Below are 13,197 nucleotides of genomic sequence, written 5' to 3'. Positions count from 1 at the left end.
TGTCCCCATTAGCAGAGATCAATGCAGTAGCCAGAGACCAGGAGCTACACAGTGGGGCATGCTATTGAATTTATTGAAAATCATTTCTTAATGAACAGCTCGCTTCTCCCGCTTTCTCATCTCACCTAAAACGATTCTATTGTGTTCAGTGTGGGGTGAATCCTTGTGCAGTTCAGATCACCCGTCTTCTAATTACTAATCATGTAGCTACATTATAGTGGTATGCCTTGGGAAATGACATATTATGTATCTACATGACACCTAGTTTTTATAGAATAGTAACTCTTTAATAGGGAATAATAATACCTTTAAGAAGTGAGCCGTGGTTAATCTTATGACCTCTGTCTGTGTGTTGTCATAAAATGGATGAAAACCTGGAAGTTTCCATTGACTTTTTTCCTTTATTACTTGTGGAGCTTGTTAGCTTCAAGTTTTGGTCTGTTTCCCTTTTGTAAATGGGTAAACTGAGACATGGTGTCAAAGCTGTTCCTTGCGATTGGATGCAGTGGTACTGGTGTTTAGGGCTTGTGGGCTATTGTGTGTCTAGGATGTAAAAAAACTCTGTAGTCTTAGTCTTCTTTCCTTTGGTCCCTCCCTCCCTCCTTCCCTCCCTCCCTCCTTCCCTCCCTCCCTTTCTCCCTCCCTCCTTCCCTCCCTTCCTCCCTTTTAAGATAACAGTTCCCTATGGAATCCAGGCTGGTCTCTAGCTCAAGTTCTGCAGGGGTTACAGGCATGCCCATAGTCAGTCCTCCTTAATTTTAAACTTTGTTTTCAGGGTGGTCATAATCCACCTTTCAAGGTCTGAAAAGCCCAAACAGGTTCCTCTCAGGGTTTCTGCTCCCTGACTCATCAGGTCTGACATGTCTCTCGAACAGGTAAATTGCTCTGAGAGCTGCAGTCCTTGAGGACTCCCACAGTAAGTACTGCTTAGCCCTCCTGCTCTCAGAATGTCCCAACAGCATTCGCTCAGTTAATTCCTCATGATGGAGGGCCTGTTGTCAGCTCAGTGGGAAGGGAGGGTGCCTCGTGAGCAGACTGTAGAAGCAAGATGGACTGGTTTAATGGATTAAGCTACTTAAGAATATTTAAGAAGACACATTGGTTAATAGGCATTCTACCCTCGCTTAGTGGTAGCAGGGTGGCTTTTTTTTCCCTCCCCCTGGCAGAGTTCCTCTCCTAATAGGAAGTGATAAGGCAAACAATTGTTCATTTACTGAGACTTGATGGAAGGTGGTGGGTAAGTCATGGGAAATGGAGAGGCCCTTGGACCTGTATGGAATGGGAGGCAGGTCTGACCCCTGGCTCTCTGGATAGGTTGTCTCTGGATGCAGGGCTACAAAGGATCTGTCATCTCTTGACAACAGAGGCTAGGACTAGGTCTTCCCAGTAGCCAGGAACCTGGTGTTTTGGGCCAGCTTTGGCCTGCATTTCAACAAGCTGGTTCTCAGTTGCTCAGTGTTAGATAGGAGGAAGGACCCAGAAATTACTTTTAAATGCTAAATAATACATCTGGAGTAGGGGAATGGTGTGCATTAGCCCAGTGTTGGGTACATATCCACAAAAACAAAGAGGGGATGCGTTAAGGGTAGAAAATGACTCAGACATGGTCTACCAGTGCCTGCTTTATACATGGGCAGCTAGGGCTTAGCATGGAGGAACAATTGCAGACTCTTTGGAACAACGGCCATGTTTTAGTCTGGCTCAAGATTGCTGGGAATGTTTTACCTCTGCATAACAAGGCCAGCAGACGTTTAGCTCCCAGAGAGTCTCCTGTCTCTGCCTCCCATCTTGTTGTGGGAACACTGAAATTACAGATGCCTATTATATGAGTTCTTAAAAGTTGAACTCTGGGCCTCCCGTCTTCACTGTAAGCTCTTTGCCTATGGAGCCATCTCCCAAGCCAGAGGGCTCTTGATTCCCTAGGAAATTCCTGAGCGTCTAGAGGGAAGGAGCTAAGTGACATTGGGTCAGATAGCCCCAATTCCAGCAGGCATTTCCTGTGGGGGCTGTTCCCCTTTTAGAGGGCATGGATCAGAAAGGGGCACAGCCTTCTCTAACCACTGCAGAAGTACCAGAGCTCTGGGGAGAGGCGGTGAGAATGGATGGCAGGAAAGAAGTAACGAACATGACACCGCTGTTGTGCATTTATCACCAGCTTCTGTTCTGTTTCCCCATCAGCAGCACGGCCAGAGAGGTGGATCACTGAGCCTCAGAGAGGGTGACCTACTTGTCTGAACTCACAAAGCTCTCTATACTTATCAGAGACTTAGACCTTTGAACTTGTGTTGACCCTTAGTCTGGTGAGTCTCCTCAGTAGAAAGGGCAGCAGGTGGGCAAGGGGTGAAGGCTGGCTTCTCTTTGCCGCCCCTCCTCCTGGGCCACCTCTTCTGTGCTCCACAGTGGCCAAAGCTTTGGAGCTCCACTTAGCAGAGGGTAGCTTCTGTTGCCCCACTCCCTTTGAGCCTTTCTCAGCTGAGCTGAGGGATGGGGAGGCAAAGGGGTCTGAGAAAGACCGTGTTGACCTCCTTCAGAAGCCAGCCTTAGTTATTTTTGCTTTTGGAATGCCATGGCTTAATATGTGGCTGGGTAAATCTGTCTGGTGGGATACACTTTGCTTTCCCCCCAGGATTGGCTTTTACCCCACAACTGTTGCTGCCTTTCAGAAAATGAAAAGAATTCATAACAGAGCAAAGCTCCGAGATGGGCGTTCTCCCATTTGTGCTGTCCCCTCCACGGTGACACTTGTCCCCCTCATCTTGCATTCCTTTCCAGTTGAGGGGATTTGAAGTTGAGAGTATCATCCTCATTGATACAATTTATCTTGTGTAGGTTTCCTCAAATGTTAGTGTAGCTTTCATTTTTTTTTATAATTAATTTTATTCATGAAATGTTTTTAAAGCACACAGAAAGTTACCAAGAAAAATGCCTAGCAATCTATTCGCTCACCCCCTGCTTCCCCTGGGTTCTGGTGCTTGTCCACCTGTGCCCACCTGTGCCCCTGACCCTGCCTGCCAGAGGTGACCATGACCTTGACCAGGGTAGTCATCCTTCACACCCATGTCCCCTTAAAGTGCTACTTTCTGAGTTAGTATGGGCGATGTTCTGCAATTTGCTTTCTTACTTCCTGTTAAGTTTCTCAGATTTATCCATGCAAATTCACTTCACCCCAGTTCATTCCACGAAAGCCCTGGATGCTTGTGCACTGTGGGAAAAGATTGTGCTTCTCTCTGTTCTCCCTCTGGTGAACATGTGGTGGTGGTGGTGGTGGTGGTGGTGGTGGTGGTGGTGGTGGTGGTGGTGGTGGGGTGTGTGTGTGTGTGTGTGTGTGTGTGTGTGTGTGTGTGTGTGTGAGAGGGAGAGAGAGAGAGAGAGAGAGAGAGCGAGAGAGAGCGCAGAGCTTGAGCAGGCACAACTCTTGGAGTAGACTATGCCCTTCCCCTTCAGTGTAATCCAAGATCTTCTGTGTTTCTGCTGTTCTGCCTATGCGAGCGTCCAGCCACGTCTGTTCTTGGGAACGACCACAGCTGGATTTTAGCCCTTTTATTTATTTATTTTTAAATGTAGTTTCAAGGGATTGGACTCAGGTCATCAGAGTTATAGGATAGTTTTTTTTTCCTCCCTGAACTTATTAGCTATCTTGATAGCTCCAGTTTTGTGCCTCTTGTGTCACCCTGTGTCCTGTGCATCATTTTCTGCAGTCTAGGGGGTTCATCTTGGACCTTCCGAGTTGCTACCAGGCGTTCTTCAGAGTCCCCATGCCTGTGCCATGCCTGGGGTCCTGGTGTTCCACTTCTTGCCACTCCAGAATGCCAGGCTCTAGATTTTTGCAAGCCCGATGGTTGTGGATGGGAGCTTCCTTGTTAGTCACTAGGTGATTACAATAACTTAGCACCCCTTCCTCAGTAGGAACACCTGCTGTGGATGCTTTGTCCAGCCCTGCCCCCACCCCTCCCAGGGCCACAGCATCCTTTGTGTTCTCACATGCAGTTTTGCAAGAAAATTCTACATATCCCCACTTTGTATCTTTCCCAGTGGATGGAGTGTCTGAACCATGTTTATAGAATTTACCCAATGACCTGGAACTTCACATTTTAATGCAGTTGTATTCAACTGCCTTTTCCTTTCTGGCCTGTGCTTGTTTTGAGTCTTAGTTGAGAAATCCTTCATCATCAAGATGTGCTTTGGGGCCAGAATGAAGGTCATTTTGCTTTTCTGGCTCATTCCCTGGCTGGCATTGTTATGTTACAGCTTTGCCTGCAGTTTGGGAGGGTGCAGGGGGAGGGGGAGGGGGAGCAGATGGTCTGTTGTGGAATGGATCACAGAGACTGTGGAGGTGGCTGCCCTGATCTCTGGGTGCATGGGGATAAACTAGGGGCTGAAATACAGCCCTTCCTCTTGACCTCCGCCTGCTTCTGTGCCGGAGGGAAGAGATGATTAGCTTTATCATAAGCCTCGCTTATCACCAGCCTGATGCAGTTGGTCAGAAAACTGCCCCCTCTCCTGACCTTCAGCTCAGCTTCACTGACCCCTACTTCTGTTGCTGCTGCTGCAAGCTGCCTAAGGAAAAGGTTTGGGGTGGGGCACATTGTACTTTGGGGTGGGGCTCATTGCACTGGGCTCTTGCAGCACCCTCTGTGCAGCCCACCTGGTGAGGACTTGGGTAAGCCAGAGAAAGAGAACAATAGGAAATGGGTTCAAGCTATTCACTCTGTGCCTCTCTCCCTGGGAATTTAGAAAAGCTTCCTTCTGCAGGTCCCGCCAGTCATTGATCCACTGTATGACATATGGCAAAGCAAAATTGAAGTTCAAGGCAGGTCAGATGAATTTATGTCAGAACTGGAAATAAATGTCTGTAGGAGTCAGCAGGTTCTTCTGTCCCCATACTGCGGTCAGCAGCCGTTTGTGGGTGTCTATGGATGCCTGGTACTTGATTGTTGCTACAGACACAGGGCAGCAGAAGAGACGAGATTCTCTGGGGCCAGGGAACCGTTAGGTAAATAGCAGTCTCTTTCTCGTGAGGTGAGTGTGGTGGGGTGGACAGATGGCACAGTTGTAGGTTGATAAGTGGTTGTACGTGCCCATTACCTGTCGTCTGATGCTTCCTGATCTACAGGCTTCAATCCTTAGAAAGATGCAAAGGGCAGACAATTATAAGCGTTGACTTTTGCTTACACAAGAAGTTCATTACCCCCTACCCCACTCCTCTCTGTGGTAGACCTGGAATATAGAAAGTTACTCTTAATGATTTTGAAGATTTAAAAAATGTATCAGTGAAAGATGTATGAGATACTATTCTCTTTCTTAGATAGGTACCTATCCAATAACTTAGCCTAGATTCCTGGCCAGCAAGACTGAAGTATTAACTATCTGACTCTTTCTAGCTGTGTGACCTTGGGTGAGTCTTGTCTTCAGTCTGCTCCTTCATCTATAAAATGGGCAGGGGATTCTTCTAAGAACTTAAAAGAAAAAAGGGAGGGGGCTATTAAAGTCCTGCCACATCCAAGTGCTTTGGTAGACAGTAGATCTTCCGCAGAGGAAGGCCTGTAGTACTTGGCGTCTCAGGGGCTGTTCACAGAGCCAGAGGAAGGACAAAGCAAGGCTCTGGTGTGGCACAGGGTTCAACTTGTGGATTGTATCAAGAGGAGCTGCAGGGCCTCTGGAGGGTGGACATGAGACCTTATCCCAGTGGCTCAGTAGCTCCCCGAAACAGGAACACCATTCCCACATAATTTTCCTCATGAAGTGATGCAAGGACGTGAAAGCATATGTAAGATTGTAAGCAGAAGCTTCAGCCCAAGAGGACAGAGGTCCAAAGGAGAATAACTTAGAGAGCTGACTCCTTAGGGAAACTGTGAGTTCCTGCACCTCCTCCTGTGACCTTCCCTTGCTTCCTGAATGCTGGCCACTGGCCTTCTTCCCTCACTTGTTTTATAAGAAGGAAACAAAACATCTGCCATCTTGGAGCACTTCCTGGGAGAAACAAGCCATGAGCCGTGTGATGGGCAGATGCTAGGCAGACGCTAGCTGAGCTCCATCACTAGCCTAGCGTCCTTCTCCATCCTTAACTCTCGCTCAGGGAAACACCATGTGACTAACATAGGATTTTCTTTCAGGATCAGGGATCATGTTTTTGTTATATCTGTGGCTATAAAAGTCAGCTGAAGTGTGGGGTTATGTTACACTTTCTCAGCAATATATCAGGGTGATCCTCCTCCATCAGATGGGTAAACGGAGGTAGCACTAGTGGAATGAGCTCCTGGGGCAGAGGGAGTATAGATTAACAAGGCCGTGGGCGGGGAGGGGGGCTGGCTAAGCACAGGTGCTTGGAGCTAGGCCAGACCAGACATCCTTGTGTGACTGCTGCCTTCTCGGTGACAGCCAGATGCTCCCCTATCCAAGCTTGAACAGGAAGATATTTGCATGATGAGGACCAAATGGCTTTTGGAAAAATACACAGGACAGATGTCCGAGGTTCTGTGTAGCGCTCACATCACACGGGAACAGTCCAGAGCACAAAGGCTCTTCACACATGTTCTAGGTATGCTTATAAACAAATCACTGAAGAAGAGCTCACTAGGTGGTGTTAACCTGTCGGTGAGTGAAAGTATATGTCCATGCAGGTGTGTCTGCATGTCTCAAGAAATGAGTCCTGGAGAAAAGCACGAAAAGGTAGTAGGGAAGGAAGGTCTCTCTGAGATCTGCAAGCATGAATGCTAAGCTGTGTGTGTGCTGCGCAGACGAGTTGTGCCTCTTGTTCCGTTCAGCGGTGCCCACAGATCTAGGCTGTCAGGAAGAGAAGGAGGAGAATCGAAGGGAGCAATCGGAAAGCAGAGTCTACTGATAGTTTGCAGATGTCCATTCAGACCCGACCATGACGACCATGACGGCTGCTGCTAGGGAGGGAGCCGCAGCGGAGAGCAAGGAGAAGTGCCAAAGGACAGCAGCTGTCAGGATGAAATTCCCATTTCACAGCTGGAAACGTTTGTGTCACTGGCTGAATGTCCTGGGCGACTGCAGTGAGCATAGCCCCGCTGGAGTTTCTAGTTGTTCCGGTTCTGTTCCCCACATCAAATAAGAGTTGCGGGCCAGGGGCCCTGGAAGACGCTTTAGCAACAGGCTGCTGTCTTCTGCCCGACAAGGAAGGGCGTGGCTTTTACTTTTCCATTCCTGCACAGATGGTGCAGTTATTTTCAGTTAAGTGATGTTCTGCAGGGAAACATGCAACTCCTTTGGATTCTTTGACTTAGTGAAAAAGAGAGAGGAGAGGAGGAGGAAGCCAACTTTGTGCTAAGGCTGGTCATGTTTTTATTTAAGTATATTCCGAGACACCGAACTGGGAGAAATATTGCTGCCATTAGAATGCCCAGCTGTTGGGTTGAAAGATTTCTAACCTTTCAAGCAGACAGGATAGCGATCTACCTGTTCAGGTTTAGGTTCTCTGTATTCCTTAGTTTAACTATGTATGCACAGTCCCACACAAGTGCTAGAGAAATGGGGTAAGGGTGATGGGGTGGTTCAGGGATGGAGGTTAAGGTACTAATGCCATGCCTGGTTTACTTCTTAGAGTTGTCAGTGATACTTATGGGAGAGCTGGGAATTGTAGAATCCTGGGGTGCAGAGCTGAGGACAGACAGAGCCTGTGCCTCTGGGTGTGGTGTGTGTGTATGTGTGTGTGTGGTGTGTTTGTGTGTGTGGTGTGTATGGTGTGTGTGTGTATGTGTGTGATGTATGTGGGGTGTGTGTGTGTATGTGTGGTATGTATGCATGTGGTGTGTATGTGTGTGGTGTGTGTATGTGTTTGTGTGTGGTGTGTATGTGTGTATGGTGTGTGTATGTGTGTGTGTGTGCCTAGCAGGAATATTCCTTAAGAGGCAATCACTAACATGGGCTGGGATTAAGGGAAACACAGGATGGGATCAGAGGGATTAATAGAAGAACCAGCCTCAGGCTGGGTGCCTGGGACAGGTTCTCAGATTTGATGACTTATGCTGGGGGTCAAAAGAATAAGCAGAAGGAGGAGAGCATATTGGATTAGATTTCCAGTACAATAGTGTGGCTTGAACGTCAGATTGTTTGTCTCATCAGAGAGATCTGAGATCAAGCTGTCAGCTGGGTTGGTTCCTTTCAGCCCCATCCCCTGATTTACTAATGGTTCCCTGTGTCTTCATGTTGTTTCTCCTGTGTGTGTGTGTGTGTGTGTGTGTGTGTGTGTGTGTGTGTGTGTCTGCCCTAATTTTCTTTTCCAGTGAGGATACCAGTCATGTTGAATTAGGGTCTACTCTAATGCCTCATTTTAATGTATTACCTCTCTAAAGACAAATGTGCTCCCATTACGAGATTACTAACAGGCCTACAGCTTAAAGCTTTGGAGGGATCCAATGCAGCCCCAAACACCAGGGAGAAGATGGGCTGAAGACTCTGCTGGGTCAGCCTGCCCCGTGCTTAGAAGCCTGGGGAACAGGAATGACATTCGTGTGATCAAGACACTGGTTTTAAAGGAGGGAGGTGCTGGGGCTTCAGAGTCAGGGTCATGCCTCTGAAGAGAGGCTCTCTACACCAGGATGTAAGAATTCAGAGTTGCTGAAGGTCCTAGAGATACCGTCACCTGCACTGAAAACGCTCACTGTGTGAAAAGAGAAACAACAGGAGCGACTGAGAACTGCTGAGTAGCAGGTGTTTCTCTGCCTCAGCACTGTTGACTTGTCAAGCCAGATGGCTCTGTGGTGTGGTGTGTCTCAGTGGGTGGCAGATTAGGAGAAATGTGGCACAATACATCGAAAAGTCAGAGCTGCACTCCTCCCTCCCCCGAAACCCTTCCATGCAAAGTCGTATCACATCCCTGACCTTTACATGTTAAATGGCAGTAGCACCCCTAGTCAATGCAAGAAAATGTCTCTAGGCCCTGACTTTTATATATATTCCCACACAGTTCTTCACTGTGTAGACTGCTGGTTGAAAAGGGAACTAGAGATAACCCATGGAAGCCACTAGGCCAGAGAGGCAGCTGGGCTGGGCTTGAGGAGGGTTAGAAAGACAGAGTCTACAGGGGGATCTTCTCTTGCTTTGGCTTCTTCTTAGGCGCTTACATTTGATGACGTCACTTTGCTAAGGCACTGGGTGGGGTGCGCCTTGTGTGCTTAAGGGGACTTAGAAGAGCACAGAGCATGTGCCTATTGTAGTACTGGCAGGGCATTTGTGTGTAATGCATATAAAGGATGGGATAAATACTCTCTGAACCTACACAATCACTCATCAAGTCCATATGTTGCCAGCCTTATTGATGCTCTGAGCAAAGTCTTTGGAATCTAATCTGACCAATTTTCTGGTTCCAGAAATCTGTTTATCAGAGCAAGATTTCACAGTTGTAGTGACTTTTCCAGGGGGTTTGTCTTCGAGGAGTTAGCTCTACAAAAGAGAGTCTAAGTGATTTCCAAACAAACCCAAGCGACAGCCCTGCATTCTGCAGCCCGGAGGAATTTCCTGCTGGCTGGTGACTCTCTGAGCAGTTGTTCTCGAACAGCTGGAGTGTGTATAGGGGGTAGAGGGCAGGGGTGTGGAGGTTCTGGGCTGAGCACGTAGTGTCTGGCTAGAATCCAGCATATGACTGCTGTCTGGATACCTCTCCATGGACGTGCAGATCATAAAGTTAGTGCTCACTGTGAGGGTTAGTGACTTGTGGGGTTGCCTTCAGGGGAAGTCCTCTGTTGAGTCTGTGCTCAACAGAATGGAGCATCCTCATTGATTGGGTGGAAGGGTGGGAGAAATGGTAGCTCAGTGGGTTTGCAGCTCCTGCAGGTCAGAGTGGCACATCCTCTATTTCTGATCCTTCTGGGCTGTGCCTCCCCACATCAGGTCCTTGACACTGTTCTCTTGATCTGCACTCCTTTGCTTTGTGTCAGTCTCCACTGAAAATGTCACTTCTTTTTTTTGGACTCTTTCTTGGTTGCATTGAATTGTAAATAAGAAACACCAGGGAGTCCGACAGTGTTGGTGTGTGAGCCTGTGTGAGTGTTTGTATTCTGGGTCTATGTAAGCGCATGAGTATATGTGTGTTTGTTTGTGTGTGTGTGTATTTCTAGTCTATTTGCATGTGTGTTCATAAATGTCTGAGTGAAGGCCAAAGCCAAGGACACTCATTGCTGATGCTTCTCAAGTTCTGTGCATTTGGTTTTTGGGACAGGGTTTCTCACTGGCCTGGAACTTGCCAAGTAGGCTTGGTTGGCTTGTCAGGATCTACCTTAGAATCATGTGCCAGTCACTGCCAAGATATATATATATATGAGTGATTCTGGGGATCAAATTCAGGCCCTTATGGAAAATATGTTACCAACCGAGCCAGCTCCCCATTCCCTGGCTTTTTAAGGTAAGAAAATGCCATGGTTAGGAAGATTCTTCGGGCCAGAGGACAGATTAAGACTTGGAGGAATCAACTGGGAGGCAGGAGGCTGGGTTGGAAGTTGTAGCTAGTGGTGATCCCCATGGGGTGGTGGCTGCTTGCACTCCTAGCTGCAGTGATAGGGATAGGGATTGGCCGTGTGCAGGGCTGATAAAGTGAGCCAGGGATAAGGCTTGTGATGGCTCGGGCTGAGTGGAAGCTTTTGTTGTAGCTTCCCTTTGGAATGGACTGTGAAATCTCATTTCTAAAAGGCAACATGTCTGTTTGGTCCTAACTGAGTATCAGGTAGCAGATGTTCTCCAAGGGGCTATCCACAGCACAAGGGCTTGTTTGGAACGGTTAACCCATGGCCATGGCCATTTCCACTGGTCCTGGCTTGCTTGCTCCAGTTATAAAAGTATTTTTTTTATATCACTTCAAAAGTAGTTTTGCCACTGGGTGATGGTGGTGCACATCTTTAATCCCAGCACTTGGGAGGCAGAGGCAGGTGGAACTTCAGGTTCAAGGACAACCTGGCCTACTTAGTGAGTTCCAGATCAGCCAGGGCTAGACCCTGTCTCTAAAAACAAAAGCAAACAAACACCAGCCAGCCAGCCAGCCAGCCAGCCAACCAACCAACCAACCAAAAACCCCACGCTTCTCTGTGCATGGAAAAGCTGGGCAACATTCCGCAGAGGGAAGGCAACAGAGGAGTCTGATGCTAGCAGGTCAACAGCAATTTAATTCAAATTTAATAGGTGATCCAGAGCCATGAAGGGTATTCTAGACAATAGATAGATAGATAGATAGATAGATAGATAGATAGATAGATAGATAGATAGATGCACGCCAAGCCAAGCACTGTGAGGAATGTATGGAGGGATAGGAGCACTAATCTGGAGCTATTTCCTTTGGCAGAGCTTGTGAAAGATCTTGAGTCCTGCTAGCTTGTTAGCCCCAGGCAGTTCCAGAAGGCCGTGCTCTATCACCACGGGTGTCAGCAAAGCATCTATGTCTGTTTCCAGCCCTGGAGGAGGAAGCCCAAGCTTTGTCTTTTCTTCATAGCTCAAGTGTCTGGTCAGAAATGCCCAATAAATGTTTGCTGAGTGGCTCAAGGGGGGTCAGAGGCGCAGCGCGATGGCCAACTGGTCTTTTTCTCCTTTTCCTCAAAGATTATCTACTTCTTGCTGGCTACCTATCTCCCAGTGATTACACTGGCTCAGTGCTATCTGACCCATCAGGTCTTGGCTCCCTGGAGGTTCAAGGTGGATGCGTTCTGCACCCTCCCTTACCTGCTATCATTAGGTCTCTGTTTAATTTGCTGCCTAAGGGCAGTGCTGGGTAGGGCCCTTGGCATTTTATGATTGTTCAGTGGACTTGAACCAGAACCTTGGGACCTCCGGTAACTCTCGAGTAGTGTAGTGATCAAGGTAGTCTCCTGGGGGTTAGTTAGCAGGCCTGAGTACGGGTTTTGTCTTGGCTCTTTCTGCCTGCACAATGTCAGGCAGATTGAATTGTAGATTGAGGTATCTTATTTCTTTGAGGGAAATGATTTGATATTCTTGCCAAAGTGGTCCCACTTCAAGGACTCCGTGATTGCAGGGGTTGTGAGTCTGAGTCCTGGGATATTTGAGGTCCAGTACATATTCCTATCTGGAACTTTAATTTTTGGCTGTTGCTATTGGCTAGGAAAGAAGATTTGGGATTTTGCACCAATTTGTGTGTGTGTGTGTGTGTGTGTGTGTGTGTGTGTGTGTGTGTGTATGTGTATGTGAATGCATACATGCAGATATTTGACTCCCAGAGAGAGAGAGTTACAGGCAGTTGTAAGCTGCCAGATTTGGGTACTGGAAACTGAACTCTGGACCCCTGGAAAAGGCACAAGTGCGCTTAATAATTGAGCCATGGCTTCAACCCCCTTTCTCGCAGATCTTCATAAGAGAGATGAGCACCTGTTTGTTATATGCTTGACACAGAATGCTTCCTTGGTATTGCTCCAGCTAGTGCCTTCAGCATCTCTGCACTGAGGTGGGCTGAGGTATAAGTAATCGCATAGGTGAAGAAACAGACCTAGAAAAGCTAAGATAACTGGTGGAGCTTTCCCCTGGGCTGAATATCAGTCTTTCCAGCTAGCCCAGGCCTCAGACCCGGACTGTGACCACTATGCTTGCTTTCTGACCATCTGTTCTCTCTCTCTCACAGAGAGCCAGCTGCTCCCTGGGAACAACTTCACCAACGAGTGCAACATCCCAGGTAACTTCATGTGCAGCAACGGGCGGTGCATCCCGGGCGCCTGGCAGTGTGACGGGCTGCCTGACTGCTTCGACAAGAGTGACGAGAAGGAATGCCGTGAGTGGCTGCCCGTGGTGGTGGGCGGGGTTGGATAAGGGTGGAATTCCAGGCCAAGAACAGGAGTCTGGCTTGGACCTTGCTCCCTGTTTGCTATGAGCTACTGGGCCAGCTTCCCCTCTCTCTGGGTGCAGTGTGGACCGTGCAGAAGTGTAGTATGGTAGAGGAGCCCATGCTTGGATGAGTAGAAGTGACTCCCATTAAGCCCTACGGATGCCTTTCCTGGATGCTACTCTCACCTTTAGAATCCCAGGCATTACATTATATGGTGCCTTTCAGTCAGCAAGGACCGTGTCTGCTGCCTTGGTCCAGGGCTGGAGGCTTACATGTGACTGTGTGGTAGAGTTCTCCTGATGATTCTGTGAGACTTAGTATTATATAGGAGTGGATATGTCCCTATGCTGCACAGTGAGCACAGTGAGCTTGGCTCTAGGTCACCTCCCTGGCATCCTGGTAGGTCGGCAACATTGGGA

The 13,197-nt window shown here is 48.1% G+C and overlaps 1 protein-coding gene across 4 annotated transcripts in view; it reads left to right on the top strand.

The window, feature by feature from the left end:
- The window catches only part of Ldlrad3 (low density lipoprotein receptor class A domain containing 3), a 236,260-nt gene that overhangs the window by 60,204 nt on the left and 162,859 nt on the right, over positions 1–13,197 (top strand). For 3 of the 4 annotated variants that reach the window (NM_001290784.1, NM_178886.3, XM_006499482.1), the window contains one exon: positions 12,578–12,724. In NM_001290784.1, the coding sequence (NP_001277713.1) occupies positions 12,578–12,724 (147 nt within the window). The remainder of the gene's footprint in view (positions 1–12,577; positions 12,725–13,197) is intronic. The other variant, XM_006499481.4, reaches the window with a different exon arrangement.

This window comes from Mus musculus, chromosome 2 (genome assembly GCF_000001635.26).
Source record: "Mus musculus strain C57BL/6J chromosome 2, GRCm38.p6 C57BL/6J".
Taxonomy (NCBI): Eukaryota; Metazoa; Chordata; class Mammalia; order Rodentia; family Muridae; genus Mus; species Mus musculus.
The sequence above is the reverse complement of the archived record's forward strand: the minus strand, read 5'-3'. Positions and strand labels throughout refer to the sequence as shown.